At 45.1% G+C, this 19,038-nt stretch overlaps 1 protein-coding gene across 1 annotated transcript in view; it reads right to left on the bottom strand.

The window, feature by feature from the left end:
* The window catches only part of CSMD2 (CUB and Sushi multiple domains 2), a gene marked incomplete at both ends in the record, with an annotated part of 546,906 nt that overhangs the window by 195,312 nt on the left and 332,556 nt on the right, over nucleotides 1-19,038 (bottom strand). Inside the window, 2 exon segments of the mRNA XM_081308594.1 lie at nucleotides 3,008-3,202; nucleotides 7,071-7,397. Of these exon segments, the coding sequence (XP_081164720.1) occupies nucleotides 3,008-3,202; nucleotides 7,071-7,397 (522 nt within the window).

Below are 19,038 nucleotides of genomic sequence, written 5' to 3'. Positions count from 1 at the left end.
TTATCTCCCTTTTCCTTGTGTATTTCTTGTAAGCAGGATATTTTCCTAAACTCAGTTTGAGAGTCTTTGTCTTTTAATAAGGAATCTAATTACCTCCGTAATTAAATAGCTGATACGTCCCTCTCACTGCTGGCATTTTGCTTTACGCTGTCGATTTCTGATGCTTCCATGGGGTGTCCTGCCTGCTTTGTCTTTCGTGAGAGGCAGAGTGTTTCCTTTTGTCTTAATTTTCTACTGGGATGTGGAAAGTAGAAAACCCACTTTTCATTCCATTTGTGGATGCTTTTAAGTCTTTGGTAAACAGGTTTGACACTATATTCTCTCAAGTGATAAAATTCAAGAAAAAAGTAAGGACCAGCTAGCCAGGAGCCTCCGCCACTTACAGGCTGAGAGCACCTTGGGCAGGTGGCCAAACTTCCCAGGTCCCAGTGGGGACAGTAACTGCACCTATTCCCTGGGGCTGGTGAAAGGTTGAAATGAGGGGGATGTTTTTAAAACACTGAGGTGGGTTCTCCTTTAAAAATAATAACAAGAAGAATGTGGGAGATGACAGGCCGTTCTTAGGTGGCTTCACTTACTCCCTGGAAGTCTTTCTTAGGACACTGTTGATTAAACATATGGAAACCCCCGACCCCACATCTTCTGTACCCTAGATCCACAGTCATCAAGCTACCACCCGCAGGCCAAACCCAGCCCAGACATGGACATGCAGTCTAAGGCCATTTTCACATGGCAGTGACGGGATTGAGTAGATACCCTACAACACACAAGGTCAAAAGTACTTCATTTCTGGCCCTTGAAGAAAAACTGTGCCCTCCCCTGCTCCCCATGCGCCCACGATCCTCCCATGACCCTCCTTCTTTCTAAATTTAGGAGGAGACATTTTCTCCCATGTCCTATCACAGCCTCTCAAAACCTAAGTGGCTCTTAGCATATATTAAAAGATTTTCTACAAGACCCTTAGCTCCTGTGTTTAATTGTCCACAAGGTGGAGATACTTAATCAAAAACAAAACTACAAAGAGTGGACACGACAAAGACACTGACCACAAAGCAGGGACCCCCCAAGGCTCAGGCAAAAGGCAGCCAAGCAGCCTAGGAGGGCAAGTCCCCAGGGCTGCACTGTCCCACCCCGTCCTAGGTTTCTGTGCTGGGTGCAGCTGCTCCGGGTGACGTCTGCCTCTCACTGTGCTTCTCTAAAGTGCTGCCCCCCAGATCCCCCACCCCAGGCTGGCACGAAAGGCTCGTCACTTGGAGAAAACTGAGCATGCTCTCCCTGTGTCGGCTCAGTGTCTCCAACAGGCGGCCCCTTATTTCAGGTGCCGACTGCCCCCAAACAGACAGCATTTCCCTGCAAGTGGAGCAAGGACTGATGGGTCTAGTGAAGACAGGGTTAAAATCTGGTTAAAAGAAGGCTGGCAGCCACACTTATTGAGTGCCACCTCTCCACTAGGTGCTGCTCCAGGAGCTGTGCGTGCTCAGAACAACCCCACGGAGGTTCCACAAGTAACCTGCACTTGATGGGGGTAACTGAGGCTCAGAGAGGTCAAGTGGCTTGCTCAGGATGCCCAGCCAGGTAGGTTGCAAGGCAGAGGCAGCAGGAAGGATGGCTCTGAAGGCGTTTCATTGATGTGCTTCTGATTAGTGAGACTCTAGGTAAGAGATCATTCATTCACTCATTCATTCATTCCATGATTCATCAGTCAGTATTGGCTGAGCCTCTATAAGTGCCAAGCACTAGGCCAGGTGTGGGGATAAGAGGCCAAGGAAGATTCTCTAACCTTGTGCACTCACGTACCAGTAGAAGCATAGCTCACTGTTATGAGTACTTAACTTTATACCTGGGCTGGCCCTTTACATACACTGCTTATTTTCATCCTGTCTGGTTATTTATTTTTATTTTTTCTCCAGCCCAAAGAGCAGAGGTTCATAAGGAAAAGCAACTTGTTGGATCCAGCTCAGGATCCTCTGATTGGGAAGCCCACCTGGACCCCCTGCCATGTGTAGTGTTTGGGGGTGGGGTGGGGGGTGGTCTCTATCCTCCCCCACACCCCCACCAGCCTCGGGGCAAAGCCCTCTCTGCTCCCTGCAGCTCTCCCATTTGTGGTGGGGCCATTCAGATGGAGAGTCAGGACTGGGTAAGAAGTCTCTAAGTCACCATCCTCTGCCCACCACAGGAGAGGAAATGAAAAGCTTTCTGTCCCCAAAGGATAGAACCACAGCCCCTGCCTCCTTGGATGACACTTCTGCCATTAAGGGAAATTTGGGGTGTGTGCACTCTTCATCCATGTTCCCAAACATTTATTGAGCACCGATTCTGTGCCAGGCACTGTGCTTGGTACACACATTTGACACGGTCCCTGCCCTTCATCTGTGCCTGCAATTTGGTGAAACAGATGGCTGGTCCCCGAAATCGACTCAAAAGCTGCCCTGTAGGCTGAGATAGGGTGAGGAGATGCCATAACAGGCCCAGAGCTTGCTGTGAGCCGTATTTCTTCTGGCTGGTCTACCTTGAGTTGCCGGGAGAGTGGCCACAAAGATATCAAGGCAGCATTTAACAGGGGCACAAAGGCCAGAACGGGAGAGAGCCCAGGGAGCTGGGGAATACGAGCACACGGAGAAGGAGAGAGAAGCAGCCGGGAAGACTGGGACGCTCAATGCTGCCATCGCTGCTGGGTTCCCCTGGGCAGGCGCTGGGGCAGGGCTGCTACTGGCTGTGAAATGGAGAGTTCCCAGCTGAAACCGGAGGCATTTCTGATGCCTGACCGTCCAGACCCAGCATTTTCTCCTGTGTCATCTCTGGTCCCAATTCAAGTTCCTCTGCAGACCCTTCCTCTAAAGCCCTTGCCACTCCAGGGATAGGGCAAGGAGTGGCCCTGGGTCACGGGAGGAAAGGATGGATGGATAGATGGACGGATGCAGCAATGGACTTCTGAGGTTCAGGTCACTCAGTCCCCCTGTGGAACCTGTCTGGCTGACAGCCATGGCCCCCGCCCGAGGGCACATACCTTCGCAGCGCAGGACGGCACTGTTCCACACCACGCTGCCCTCCTTCAGGATGCAGGTGATGGTCTCCGAGCCCTGGGTTCCGAGGAAGCCTTCGTCACAAAGGAAGGAGATGGAGCTGCCCAGCTGGAGGCTGTCCCCAAACCGTTTGCCATTTACTGGAACACCAGGATCTGGGCACTCATTGTGTCGGAAGGCTGCATGGATGGGGGTCAAGGACAAGATTAGACAGAGCTGGTGTGTGGACCATAGCCAGCAAGCTTCATTATGGTGGTCAACCAGACCTCCACCACTTCCCCAAGAACCTGCCATGATGGAAGGAGAGCTAGAACCCCTATAACCTGGGATCCCCCAGGTTATGGCTGATAGGCCCCACTGGGTGTGAAGCAGGTGCTTGAGCACCCAATCCAATTTCATTCGAATGGGCACCTATAGATCAGGCATGTGCTCATTTATAACTTATCACGATTCCCTCCATCAGACACCGTTACCCTAGTTTATAGACGAGGAAACTGAGGCTCCATGTAGTCAAGGAGCAAATCTGTTTCCTCAATGTCAAATCCATTCCCTGCTTCCTTAACTTCACAAGGTTATGGGATCGCTTATGCTGCAGGGGAGCCGGCTCTCAATCCTGTGACGCTCATAGACATTAACATCATAAAGCAGGTGCCCTGGACTTAACCCTGTCTGAAGCCGTCCTCTTCATTTCCTTGCTTCTTGTCGGGCTGCTGCTCCCTCTGCCCAGGTGACTGCTAATGCAGTTTGGGGAAGAGCAAAATCTGCAGCACTGCAGATTCAATAGAGCTCGGCCTCTAATTAGTTCCACCATCCTGGGTGACGTGTGTCATGGTGCCGAGCCTCAGTTTGCTGATCTGTAATTTGGAGATCCTATTCAATTGCAGGGCCATGCGAATATAGGAATAAAATGCAAGTTGATTGGAATATGACAGAAGCAAGGGTTTGGTGTGGTGCCTGGTAGACAGTAGGTGCTCGTTAAGGATGATTCCCTTCCTCTCCTGCTCCCCTGCATGGAAGGATGCCCTTTGCTATCTCATCTCCACCAAGCCCACTTCCAGTCCTCCTCCCCCAGGAGTGCCACAGCTCTATCCTGAAATATCTTTGAGGCTAGGCCCTATGGGTGTCCTCACTGTTTTAAGGATGGTGACCTCCCCGTGGAGGCCAGGCTCCATGAGTGCATGGGCATGTGCCACTTCAAAGAACCCAATGCACAGCACACTGACATTCCCTGGTGATGGGGACACACATGCACTCAGAACCACAAGTGACCCTGGAGGCAGTGGAATCTGGCTGGAGGCAAGAGCACTACAAACCTGTCACCCTTCCCACCTCAGATGAGCTGCGGGAGCCTGTGACGGGAAGATGATTGGGATGGCTCTACAGGGCCTCGTTTGTATAGTTCCCCACAACCTTCCTTCTGAATTGCAAAGTCTGGGTCAGCCCAGAATCAGTTTCCCAACCTTTCATCACTAGCAACTATGATTGTGGGGTGCCCTGACGATCAGAGATATGGGGAGGGAAGAAAAGTGGTACTTGGGGTCCGGGAGTCCAGACATTTTCTATTAAAACCTCTTAGCAGTTGCCCACATGAATGTACATGTTCACATACCTGTGCACACACACAGATGTACACATATGCATACAGAAGGAATATGGAGCTGTTCACAAAATCTAGCAGCACAATCTCTAAGTCAAGGATTTAGGCCCTGACTATTTCTACCTGTGTACCTTTTCAAAGCTCAGTTTCCTGATATGTGAGAAGGATCTTGGCTTATGGGGCTTGGTTGTGAAGCTACCGGTAGATTGTAGACTGCTCAGCGCAGGGTCTGACACACAGTAAGTGCTCAATAAACAGCAGCTAGAATTGTCATTGTCAGTTATGCCCCATGTGGAAGAAGGATCAGGTTTACTGCCAGGAGCTGCTGAAAGGGGATCTCCCAGTCCTGCTACAGGGGCACAGATTTTAAGTCCCATGTGGGAAAGCATGGCACCTCTCTAGCTGTGGAGAGAACTGTCTGGGGCCGAGTCAGGTTCAGCCCTGATGATCACCAGTTGAGACGGGGGAGGAGATGAATGTCTTCTGGGGGAGACTGTGCTATCTCCCAAATGCTCATCCATGGGCCAGTGGTTTCATTGGATGCATCTGAATCCTTCACCTCTGTAGATTCTGGGACCCTGTCCCCTTAGAGATTCTGACTCAGTAGGACTAGGATAGGGTTTAGTTATGTAAAAAGTTATTTGTCTTTCTCCATCCAGCTATATATATTAGTGTATAGAAAAATACTTGCTACCTCTAATTCTAATTCACCAAGTGCTGGCAAAGACCATTATTGGGTGGGGGATTCTGGGTGGTGCTTATTATTTTGCATTGACCTGTCCCAGATTTTGAGTGTTGCCATGTTGCATATGTATCATCCTGATGATGGTAGAGAGAAACGCTAGGGAGAGCGGGTCCTCAGGTGGGTCTGCCCTCCCAATGGAGCTGGTTCCCTGGGCTTCCTGGGCCTCCTTTTCCCCAGGACTCTGGAGATGTTCCTTCCCTGGAAAGCAGGGACTTAGTGGGATTTGATTTTCCTTGTTCACTGAAAGTATCCATATGCCCAGGTTCCTCACTGGGGAGCTCTCAGCTCTCACCGTCCCCGAGGCATGAGCTTCCCAGGCTTCCTCTTCCCCTCATTCCTGCTACGGCCACTGGGGTGAGAAAAAGCCACAGCCACCCACAGCTCCTTCCATTCAACAGGCCTTGACTGATCCTGGCCTCATCTCATGCCCCATGCTGGGCAGAGGGGATGGGAAGAGAAGTAACAGGTACCTGCTCCTCTCGAAGCTCATGATCTTATGGGAAAAGCAGGGAGGAGGACAGGGATGCTCAAGAGCAGGACCCTGAGGCTAGAAGAGGATGCTTAGGAAAGGTGGGACTGGCCTCTACCTCCTTCTGTCCCTGGACAGTGGGAACAGGGGAGTCGTGCCTTGAGAAGGCTGTTCCCAGCAAGTCTGCTGTCCTGAAGAAGGGTGGTGAGGGAAATGGGGCCTGAGCCTGGGTGCTTACTTAAAATTTGGGGCCCAAAATGGCCCACTATGTAGCCATTGAAGTCTTCAGCTCAACTGGGCCCCAGGGATAGGTGGGACAAGGGGACACAATCTCTTTGCCAAGGGTGGGGGTGGGGGTTGGGAAGAGATGGGCTTCTTCATATGGCTCCAGGTAAGTGTTTGTGGGTGTGGGGCAGAGCTTCAGCTGGGGACTTGCATTTCCAAAGCAGCCTCTGGGAAAGGATCTGGAAGCTTCAGTCCCACCTGACTATCTGTCAGGGGCCAAGTTCCCTAGGTTTATTGTTTCCTGTGACCTGATAACAACTTGCTGCTATCTTTGGAGCTTGGCTTTGTTCAGTCCCTAGGTTTCTATCCCACTCCTACCCACTGTTATCTTGAGATACAGGAATGAAAAATACTCACTATGGAACTTCAAGTTGCTTCTAGAGAAGGGGCCCAGGGTGGAAACTGGAAGTGACAACTTTGAGATTGTGGTTCTACAAGGGGCTATGACTAGATGCCCTAAGAGTGGTCTCCAGGCCAAACAGAAATGCTGCTCCAAACCTTTGTTTTTACTTTGACCATGGGAATGGGACTGGGCAAAGCAAAGAGTGGGTAACCCCCAGGAACACCAGGGGTCAACAGGAAGTAGTGTTCAGGAACTCAGGGAAGCACAGCAGAGAGGGAATTGGGAGTTAATGCCAGAATGCCAGAGGCCTCCCTGGTTCTAGAAGGGCCTTGTAGAAGGGGTAGACCGGGAGAATAAAGGAGGCTTCTGAGCTCCCTTTATATCACGTGTCACCTAGGGAAATAATGCTCATTGGAAAGTGAGACCACAGAAAAGAGGTCCTGGCCCAGCAGGCAGACATTTATGCTTTTTCTGGTCATTCTGGGGTCTCCCAAGCCAGGGCCTGTAAGCCAGCAATGCCACATCAGCACTCCTCCCTGGAGCACCGCCCCTCATCCTCAGAAGTGGTCACTCAGAGATGCTCAGATAGCGACAGAAGGAGGACTCACTGGTAAAGGTGATGTTGAAGCCCCTCTTCCCCGTGGAGTGGTCAGTCTGGAACTCAAGACGGGCCACGTGGCCACTGCTCGTGATGGAGGAGGGGAGCTGGTTTCCTGAGAAGGTGCCCAGGACGGGGGCCTCGGCAGTAGCCCCATCCTTGATGACCAGAAAATCAAACTGAGGCTCCACATCAATGTCATTGAAGGCCAGGTGGATGCGGCTCTCGGGCCTGGCCAGGATGAGCCAGACGCAGTGTAGGTGGTTGCCATAGTCCTCTGGGTAGTTGGGAGACAGGACGACTCCGGAGGGACTGGTGAAGTTGAAGAAGCAGGAAACTGCAAGAGAAGAGCAGGGGAGTTCAACAAGTGTCCCCAACATTCTGCCCAGGCCACTGAGGCCTGGCAGAGGAGCATTTTCTTAATCTACTCCAGGGTTGGGCTGGACTGGCTGGGCTCTGAGCTCTAGGCGGAAGGCCTGCTGAGTTCCATGCCAAGCGTAGACTAGAAGGTTCCCTTTGGCAAAGGGCAGACATGGCGGAGTTGGTAGTCTCTTGGCCCCTCTCCCCATTTCAGTGGCCACCCCAGGCAGTCTGCATGCTTTTGGTCCCTGGTGTTGAGGGTATTGTCGGCTTGGTGTGCAGCAGTACAAAAGGACATTGATCATGGAGATTGACATAGTGGTGGAAATCTCCCAGAGAGAATCCAAGTCCATTTCTCTCTTTTAAATGTTTTTGATGGGAAAATGATAGGTAGCCCTGGGGATTCTGACAGCTTCAAGCCACAACAAATGCTATGCTAATGAGGTACCAGGTGAGCACCATGTCTTAGAGACCAAAGCTTTTGAAGGAACTGGGTGAGAGGCCACAGGGTCTTATCTTAATGTCCTGCTCACTTCCTGTTACCTTTTCCTCCCTGCACCCTGAGAACCCAATCTTCTTCCAAAGCCCTCATTTAAAACCATTTTCATGCCAATTGGTCATTCCAGGCCCAGAAACAAGGATAAGGCAAGGAAACGGCGTTAAATGGAAAAACAGACCAACAGATAATAAATCAAAATTAGAAGGAGGAAATAAAAGACGAACAAATAATTGCAACAACTATGATTCAGGGAAATATCAATATTGAATTAAGGCTTTTATAATTCTAGATGAACATCCCCAAGATGAGTAAAGAGTACGCTCCGAGCACTCAGAGGAGAGCAAATAGAATGAACATGAAAACACAGTCCATGTCACTAGAGAAAAGTCAAGAAAGAGACATAAAACCCAATACCTTTGAGGCTTTGTGGGAACTCGAACATGCATTTAATGCCGGTTGCAGAGGAAAGCCGATGGAACCCTTTGGAAGGGAGCATAGGAATTCTTATTAAGAGCCACAGAGCTGTTTGAACACTCTGACTCAGTAATCTCCCGAAATTAATTCAAAAGAAAAAGAGCCACCCGGACAAAGCTGACGATAGTGACATAATTGTATTATGGAGAAAAAAAAAATGGGAACAAGCTATCTGTCAGTCAGCCCAATAAAGTGAGGTAAATTATAGCCTTTAATGTGATGCGGTTGGAACGCAATCATTAAAATGATAAATATGACCTTGTAGAAAGAGTGTTAAACATCATTTTAAGTAAAACAGTAGATCATAAAATTATACGTGTACTTTTGATGATAGCTATTAAACACTTGTTTATGTATGGATGAGGTTTGGACACGGTCCCCAAATAAAAATGGTATTAGGGTAATAGGTTTCAGGGTGATTTTTTTTTTCCAAAATTAAATACCTTTTAATTTTTGTGATTGCAAAAATGCTATAGCATTTCTAAACATTTTTTTTTAAAAAATTACAGAAAATGACAAAGAAGAGAGAAAGGAATATGCATAATCACTTAAATCCCTGTATGTTTATATCTATATTTGGTGTTAATAATATTGATTTATAGTTATACTAACTATAAATGAAGCTAAGATGAAAAAATAATAAAATTCCTTTTGTCCAAGGAAACACCACACACACACACACACACACACACACACACACACACGGAAGTAGTGACTTCATGTGGCAAATTTCCTCTTGCTTCTCCCTGCCCCACCCATCTCCTTATGTGCAAGAGGAATTTCTTTTCCAATCTGCCACAGACAGCTCTCCCACCAACCTGAGAAAAGTGAGCCTGGTCTCTAAGACCATTCTGTCTCATCCTTATAATCCCTCTATTTTTAAGTATAGACAGAATTTGAATCAAGGGGAGAAAGAACACAGAGAAGCTTTTAAAGCGATGCATGATAAAGTTAAGAGCAGAGATTATTGGGTATTACTGAGGGTTTACTAAATATGGGACACTATTCTAAGCACTTCCATCAATTCCTCAATTTAACGGTCACAATATTCTTGAGGTCGGTATTATTATTAACCACAATGAAACATGAAAACACTGAGGCACAGAGAGGGTAAGTAACTTGTGCCAGGGTCACATAGCCAGTAGATGGTAGTACCATATTCATATCCATACAGTTTGACTCCAGGGACCAAGCTCAGCCACCCCTCCACACCCAGTATGAAAATGATACTACCCACTGGGCCTCAGTCTGACAGTGGCGTCCCTGGGAGATCCTTCTGTTTATCCCAAGCATTGCTTCAGCCCTGATCAGGCCAGAAAATGGAGGCTCGGCCACCCTGACCCCAGCTTTGTGGTAGTTCAGTTGTGGGTACCATACAAATGATGCCCACAGGCAATGACCTTGAAGACAGAAGGGGCCTGTCATGTGGCCTATTGAACCAGTCTAAGATAAGCCAAAGACGAAGAAAGATGCTACAATTTCAGAGGGAAGATGACGAGGAACACTGTAACCAGATGAACAAACGGATTTGTCGAAGAGAATTTAATTAATACCATCTGAGCTCCCACCCGCTACCCCATCACTCATTTTATTTATAGCCCTTTTTTCAGGGGCACCAGTTTAGATCTTGAGTAGCTATATATGGTAGCTCCACTTATCTCTAAATTTGTCTTGTTCACTTGTTTAGTTGTTTACGGCTTGGCCCTCTTTCTCCCCAGCATATACCCAGATGTTCTGTGAGAGCAGAAATCCTGTCTAATTGCTCTAAACTTCTAATGGCTCCCACAGTACCTGGCACACTCTAGGTGCTCAGCCAGCACTCGCTGAATGAACCAGTGAGTATCCAATGGTTGACAGATGTGAAAAGACAGTGACCTGGACATATGGGCTTCACAATCTCATCCCACTCCAAAACTCAAGCAACAGAATTGACCAAAGCCTGTAAAAATAGCTGGACATCTGTGTCAGTCCTGGAAATGAGAAAATACTGTGGCACGATCGTCAATACATTTCCCTCAGACACAGTACAGATGTAGCCCTAAATAATAGTAGAAAAGGGTGTGACCCAACCAAGTCATTGAATAGCAGACATAACAGAAGCTGCTCTCAAAGACCTCAAAGAATATGGTCTCCACACACCATTCATAAAAGATTACTTGAAGATATTTTCTGTTCAATGGAGAGATGAGTCAAAAGGAAGAACTCAAGTATGGGAAAGCTGTGGTTAATAAAAAAAAGATTAGTAACAAGCGAATAAACCAACATCGTAATGAATCTAAATAATTGCTATAAAATGGAATGTAAAGGTAACAAATATTCCTTGGAAGAGAACACAGAAAATATCATTCCCATCCAAACCCCAGGGTAAAATATTCCAGATTATACTGACATAAAGAATAAAGTTAGAGCAAGGAGATCTGCTCATTTCCTCATCTTGTAAGAAATTGTTTTATAGTTTCTATGGCTAATTAGAGAAAAATAGGTTAGAGTGTGTTTTTAAAGATGTTAAGTGTAATTAGTAATAGAATAAGAAATAGCTTATCTTTACAATTACCAAAAGGGGAAAAAGCAAAGCAGTCAATTTAGAAAAAACAAATGGAATTCAAAGGAAAAAAAAATGTATAGAGGAGAACTAGAAAGTAAGGTGCTTAAAAAAGACAAAATTTGATTTATGACAATAAATATATATAGCTTAATCTTCTAGTAAAATACAACCCTTAGTTTGAGACAAGACAAAGTAAGTCTAGGTAGTCGAAAGGAGAGGAATGGGCCAAGCTGGTTCACAACAGAAGAGTGTCACAATTTCCCAATGCCCAGGCCCCAAAGGCTCCCATTTGGTTGGTGTAGTAGGCCTAGTCATCAAGGATATTAAAGCTCCCCAGGCAATCCTAGATTGCATCCAGCATTTAAGAACTACTGGTGGAAGTAAATGTGAACAAAAAGTAGTTTTAACCTTAACTTCAGACCCTCTGATGTTATATTACAGCTGGCTCTTAGATGGCCCTTTTTTCCAGCCAATAGTCTTGGACAGCTACCAAAAGACATTTCCTCTTGCACCTGGAATGAGATGGGGCTGAAAAACTGACACTATTAGAAGGAGACTATGGCCTTATAAACTCTGTCTTCCATCTCAAGAGAGAACCCAGACCTGCCCCAACCAGGACAGGAGAAGGGATATGCAGTGTCCCACCATAGCCTCATCTTTCTCACTCTGGAAAACTATATAGACAGTTTACTGGTCTGTTTCTATAGGGAATAGGAAGGGCCTGATTCTCAGTTCCCAAATGAGGACAGTAACTACAACAAAGCGTTGTAACTGGATCTCAGCGTTATCAATCATCCAACTTAGAAGGGAGAGATCAGGTGATTCTCCCTTTCAGAAGTGATTACCAGGTGGTGCTATCGCTCATGACCTTGGCTGGGCAAAGCTTTTAAGATGGAAGGTTCTTAAGGAGGTTTAGACTTTTGAAAAACAATAGTGGTGAAAAACTCATGAACAGATGGAGGTGGAAATACTGTGCATAATATAAATTTACTATGATCTTGAGTAATAAATGAAAGGGGCTTGTTGGAGAATTCTCTTAGTACACTTTCCTTTTGGTGTGGTCACTGTTGCTTCACTGCTTTCAAAATTCTAAGTCAATTACTTGGACTAAGAGAAGGGAGACTTCACCAATCCTTACAAAAACCAAAATGAAAAGCCAAAGATGATAGTTAAAATCTGCATGATGAGCCCATTCCCAAATGAAGACATGACAGTTATGATTCTGTATGCCCCAAAGCATTGAAACAGACATAATAAAATATGCTAATTTGAAGTCAAAAGTAAATAAAGATAAGGAGGATCTGAAAAATACTAGGAGTGGATATGATGTGTTAGTCAGCTTTCTGTTACTATAATAAAATACCCAAGAAAAACAACTTAAAGGAGGAAAGGTTTATTTAGGCTCATGGTTTCAGAGATTTCAGCCCATTGTCGATTGGCTTCATTGCTTCTGAGCCTGGGATGAGCAGTACATCATGGTGGAAGGGTGTGGCCAAGCTCACCTCATTATGGCTGGGAAGCAAGAGAGAGGGAGGAAGGGGCTGAGAACAAAAAGAATCTTTCTAGGGCATACCCCCGTGACCTTCCTCCAACTAGCTCCTGCTTCCTAAAGTTTCTACCAGTACCCAATAATCCATAGGCAATGAACTTGTCAATGGATTAATCCATTGATGAGGTCAGAGCCCTCAGGATCCAAACACTATTCAACAACCCCACCTATAGACATTGCTGCGTTGGGGGACCAAGCCTTCAACACAGGAACCTTTGGGGGGGCATTTCAGATCCAAACCATAACATGTGGGTTTATTTGAAACTCTGTGACTTTTAAATAAGGAACACAACCTTCTTTACAGGTGCCCATGGAATATGGCAAAAACAGATCTTCTTTTATGTTACAAGGAAAACTCCATAAATTCTACTACAAAACAAAAACTACTGGGTCACATTTTCTGTTTGCAGGACAGACTAGAAATCAACAAAAAAGAATAAAGAAAATCCATAATCATTTGAAAATTCACAAAATTCCTAAGTTCCTGAGTTCAAAGAGGAAAGAAGAGCTTTCAATACAGACTGCTTATAATGGTGATGATACTAGGCCAAAGCAGTAGTAAGGAGAAAATTCATAGCCTTACTCATTATTGAATAATAATAATAATAATAATAAAGAAATATAAATGAAATGAGTATTTATACTCAAAAAATTACAAAGAGAATAACTAAAGAAGATTGAGAAGGGAGAATAATAAATTCAGAAGAGATAAAAACAGCCAGCTTCTGAAGAGACAAATAAAAGAGAAATTGCTGATTGTTTTAGTTAAGAAATAATAACAACAGCAATGACAATAATAATAATAATAATAATAATAATAAATTAAGGCAATAATCTAATTATAAAAGAATGATGAATATAATATACTAATAAATTTGAAATCTTGTCAAAATGAAGAATTTCCCAGGCAAATCTGAATTACCAAAATTAGTATGAAGGGAAAATCCTAAGGCAAATGGGAACTACTTAGGGGATAGATGGTTTCATAGGTAGTGCTTTAAACGTTTATACAAACTTTTAATAGCCACACTATTTAAATTAATCCTGAACATATATTCTCACCATGATAGTGTACACGTTTCTATCCACCTACTCACACATGGTCACATCAACAGTGTAGCACAAATCCTATATGCAAAGTGCTAAAAATCAAATTCAGACGCAAAACAATAAAAACACAGCCTATATAACCAAAATAGCAAAACTTTACTGATAGAAAAGTAAATTTAAAATGGAGACAATGTCCCTTGTTGAAAAGAGTTCATAAGTTGACAATTATCCTCAAGTGATGATACACATTTTAACCCAATTCCAGAGAAGATCCATACCAATTTTTTTTTTTCCTGGAACTAACAGCAATTGTAAGTTCCATTTGTTGGAATAAACAAGTCAAAACAACCACACTCTCCTTGAGATAGATGAGAAAAATAACAAATGGGGTCTTAATAAACATCTAAGAGCATCATGTCTTAACTCATTAATCATCATAACAATCTCTGAGGTGGATACTTTTAATTATTAAGTCCATTTTTTAGATGCAGAAGTTGAGTTCAAGGGTTCAAGTGACCTGCTCACAGTCACACAGCCTTATGTGATGGGACCAGAATAATGAACCCCGTCAGGCTGGTTCCAGAGCCCACACTCTCAACCACAACATATGATTCTACTCAGTGGACAAAAGGCTTGTCAATACAGATACTAAGTACATTAAAACATGCTATAAAGCTGTAACAATGAAATCTGTATTGAATTGGTTTTGAGTGAGAGATCAATGGAACTGAAAAAGAAAGTCCACAAATAGACATAGGAATGTAAGAATTTAATATATGATGAAGGAGATTTCAAATTAACAAGGTTACTTGATCAATATAAGATACTAGAACAAATGGCTAACCACTTGTTAAAAAAAAAAACAACAACCAAAAACTAGACAACAGCTGTTTCCATACATCAGAAGAAAATATAAAAAATATTTGAATAATTTCAGAGGTGCAGGAGGAATTTCTTAGCATTATATCAAAGTTAGAAATCTTAAAGGAAACAATATTTTAAATTGAAATAGAAAATTTTGGATTTAAAATATCACCATAATCAAGGCTCAACAGTCAGTGAGGAACAAACTGGAGAGAAAATAGTTTCAAGTTATTGCAGTTGAATATTTATTATGTTTCAGATACAAAGAACTGGAATTCAGAAATAAGAGAAACTCAAAATAGATATTGACCGAGGAAATTTAAGAGGAACTAACAAAGGAGTAAAGTTGGCCAGTGAAGATGTGCAAAGATATACAATATTATTAGAAAAAGAGAAATGTAAAAAGATTGAGCTACTGATTTGGCCAAGGACAAAAATGGCACAGAACTTTTTGAGGAAAAGGAGGGAAGTTGGCAAGGTGGAGACCAAGCAGTCAAGAGGTAGACAGGAAAACAGGAGAGTGGTGTCACATGGACAAGGAGAAGGGATTTTAGAGGAGGACAGGGCATCTGCTTGGGGAGGCTGCTGTGTGCATGTCTTCTCTGGACTGAAAACTATTTACTGGGTTTCAGCAACAAGAGGCTCCCTGATGACGTCTGGGAGAGCAGATTTAGAGGCTCTGTGGATGCACAGTTATAAGGGGGTGGATGACAGGGGCCTGGGAGGTGAGGCACACACACAGCAAGGGCAGAGATACTGTCAGTGAAGCCCAGAGGTGAGAGTGTACCCAGGATCGTGCAAAGGAGATGCCGGAAGTGGAGAAGGATGCTTTTGTTTTCTTGATAGAGGTCCAAGAAAATTTTAAATGTTGATTAGAGGGAATGGGAAGAAGGGAAGCGGCTGAAGTTCGAGGCAGATGGAGGATGAGTTCCAAGAAGGTGCTACAATTTGAATCTGAAATGTCTCCCAAAGGCCCATGTATTAAAGGCTTGGTGCTATTGGATGAGGCTATGGGGAGTGGTAGAACCATTGAGAGCCATTAAAAATGGTAGAGCCATTTTTAATGACCTGTGGAAGGTCATTAAAAAGATGCTCTTGAAGGGGATCATGGAACTCTGGCCTTTTGTCTCTTTTGCTTCCTGGCTGTGAGGTGGGTGGTTTTGCTCTGCCTTGTGCTCCCACCATGGTGAGCTGCCTTGCCACAGGTCCAAAACAGGGAGCCCATCAATCCCAGATGGGAATCTCTAAAACTCTAAGCCAAAATAAACCTTTTCGCTTTATAAGTTGAGTATCTAAGTTATTTGTTATAGTGATGGAAAGTTGACTGACACAGAAGGTGAGAGGTGGGGGGAGAGTCCATAGCAAAATGGGTGAATCAGTGGGCTGTGACCCATATGAAACTGATGTGGTAGATCATGAGCAAGGTGTTAAGAAACAAAAACAAACAAACAAAAAACAAAAGAGAACAGAAAAGTATGTCAGTTCAGTACAGGTAGTAAAGGTAAGCACTGTTTGTGAAAGATAGGCTGCAATAATGTGCAAGTGTGTACTGAATGTGATGTAAAAATGCATTTCTTAATGTGATGTTACAGGTGTCTGGAGATGCCTGACCTTAAGCATAAATGTGATTATATTAAAATTTTCTTCCTGATGTATAATCTATGGTGGGATTGGTTTTCAATAGGAGAAAAGATGGATCATCTATTATAAAAGGAGAGAAGGATGGAGGGAGAGTGAGGATGGTCTGCACGCTTGATGTTTTTAGTCTTTGGAAGCTGCATGAGTTGCCTGTGAGATGGAAGGCAAGGTCATTCTCAAGTGCAATATGGGGGTGGGGAATGGGTCTGAGGAGAGGGAGAATGCTTGGGGTAGTTTCCATGGAGAAGTGGAGAATAGCCTGACTTGAAAAACACAGATGGATTGCCAGGCAATGTTGCAGGCTTGATTGAGATGGGTGACCATGAATTGGTAGCAGTGCCAGTTTGCCCAGTTGGGCGGTTTTCCTCCAGCAACTCACCCCAGCAGATGTGGCCCACTCAGATGGCTCTTGGTTCACTCTGTGTCTCTGGATCAGTAAACTGAGGAAGCCCTGCTGATTAAGGCTAGAGCTGGGCTGGAAGGGAGGCCTTGCAGCTCACCTGCATTTCTTTTGCCTCTTTCTGCTCACCGTCATTTCCATCTCAGTTATCTAGATGCCACCTTTGGGACTGGGTCTGGGTGAAAGTTATCATTTAGCCTCACTGGTCCCAAGGAGGCTGTGTGAGGTTCTTAAGGCGACATGCATCAGGGGTGAAGCTAGTCACTTGGCAGCTTCATCCTTATCATAAATGAGATTAACTTTAGCCTTGGTGCTCTCTGAGAATACTGAAGACGCAGTATTCTAGAAATGTACACACATTTCATAAGGAGCAGCAAGCACAAATAGACAGTCCTGGCTAAATATGTCCTGAGCACATTAATTATTAAATTCATATTTGATAGAATCGGATCCGAAAGCCATGAATTGTGCTCAAGTTTTTACATTTATTTATTTTTTGCCTGATTCCCGCCTCTTGAGGGTTTGGACAATTGGTGTCCTGAGATGAATTGGCAGGACATTCAACAGAGTCCCCCCTCCTGCTTCTGTCTTCCATGACACCCATTCCAGCTTGGACGTCAAGCTCTGTCTTCTCCCCGACTTTTACATTTGGAACATAAAAGGCCCTCTTTCTGGGTCATCTTTTCATTTTAAATTCCACATTCTCATTAGGGCCCCCACCCCGCACACGCCTCCTAACTGTAGACTCAGGACAGACCTTCTCCCGAGCTACAGACATGGATGTGCGATAGTCTCTGAAACGTCTTCACCTAGGTGGCGTTTCAATGGCATGATGTGGCATCTGCTGCCTGCCAGCCTCTGCCCTGCAGATGGGGTGAGCAGACACAGGATGGAGAAGCACGTCCAAGACCCTGTGCTGTTTATCTTCTCACAGATGACAAAGAACCTAAGACCCAGCAAAGGGAAAAAGTGAATGGGGTGAGCATGCGCGACTTTCAACAAAGGGAACAGAGATGGCCGGTTTGAGGAGGTGGCCTTGGAACTGTGGCCTGATGACAAAAAGCCAGCCATCCCAAGGACAACCACTCCAGGTGGAAAGAACTCTAATTGCAAAGGACCAAGTGGGGAATGAGCTTGGGACTTGTGGGGGACAGAGGAGGACAGTGTGGCAGAAGCGTGGCGGTGGATGGAACAAGAAGCATGAGATGAGTCGGACAGGATGGCAAAGGTCTTTGAGCCCATGGAAAGGGGTCTGGGTTTTATCACAGCAAGTTTAACTAAATATGTTCCAAGCTGAACCTCTGGTCTTCTCCCCCAAACTTGATTCTCCTAGATTCTAGAATGTTCCCTGGCATCTACAGATGATTCAACCCTGCCATCACCCAGTGTGAGCTTTCCTTTGGCCCTCTTCTTACCTCCCACTTGCTCCCAAACAAACACCCATGGCCCAGACACACCCTAGACTTGATGCACAACAGCCTGATGTACAGCTCTACAGGAAATCCCACCGGCACCTTGAATGTGTGTCCAAAATTGAACTCTTTATCTATTTTCCAAAGATTCTTTCATTCCTTATCTTCATGAATGACAACGTCCAATTGCCTAAGAGAAATATATCCACTGCTTCTCCCACGCTCCCACAGCCAATCAGGAGCTAACGCCTGTGGGTTCTATCTCCTCAGTAATCTCTTGTACTTGTCACATCCTCATCACAGCTCTATTAAGTGGAGACCCCAGTCTCCCACTTTAAACCTCACTCCTTTGGAATCCGTCCTCCATAGTGGCTCAATATGGAGAGCCAATTTTGTAGATCACAACTGTTCTGGTGCATCCGTGCCTGGGACTCTTTAAGGACTCCCTGCTGCTTGCAGGATAATGTCTAGACTCCTCAAAGGGGCAGGGGACTCTCAAGAAAATAAACAAGGAAGGATTACACTTCTGGATAAGGATAGACGTTCCCTCTGGGAGGGTGACAGGTGAGGAATGATGAGGAAGAACCAGCATTTCGAGGGACATTTCAATATGGCAAAATGCCAGCTGCAAAGGCACTGAGGTAGGAAAGTTTTGAGGGGAAGAATGGCATGAGATGAGGGAGAGAGGGGGGAGGGAGTTAACCATGGACTGCCTCCTAGGCCTTTTGCTCAGGGATCTCCCTTGGCATCCAGAACACTCGGCTGAGGCACAATCCCTTGCTTGGCTTGAAGGTCTGTTGGGCCATAGCTAGGGTGGCCATATAAAATATTGCCCACACTGGGACTCTTTTGAAAATTAAAAGTGAAACTATTAATAATCAGTAGAACAAAAGGTTGTATATTGGGATTGTCCCAAGCAAATAGGGATATATGGAGACCCCACTCACGGTCCTTTTATTTCCGACCATAAAAGCATCCTTTCTGAGCTGGCAGTCACTTCTGTTTCAAGTTCCTTCCTTACTGCCCATTCCCTTCTGGAACCGGAACCCCACACAGAAGCTCATTGATGAGGGTCTGAAAGCTGTGGAGTGGTTGCCCACTATGGCCATCCCCCATGCCCCTTAGAACCTCACTAGGTTCTTGGTTTCAATTACCTGTCTGCTTATCAGTCCCACCTCGGAGAATTA

The sequence above is a fragment of the Spermophilus citellus genome (assembly GCF_964194105.1).
Source record: "Spermophilus citellus genome assembly, chromosome: 9".
NCBI lineage: Eukaryota > Metazoa > Chordata > Mammalia > Rodentia > Sciuridae > Spermophilus > Spermophilus citellus.
Note: the sequence above shows the minus strand (reverse complement) of the source record. Positions and strands in the feature narration are given on the sequence as shown.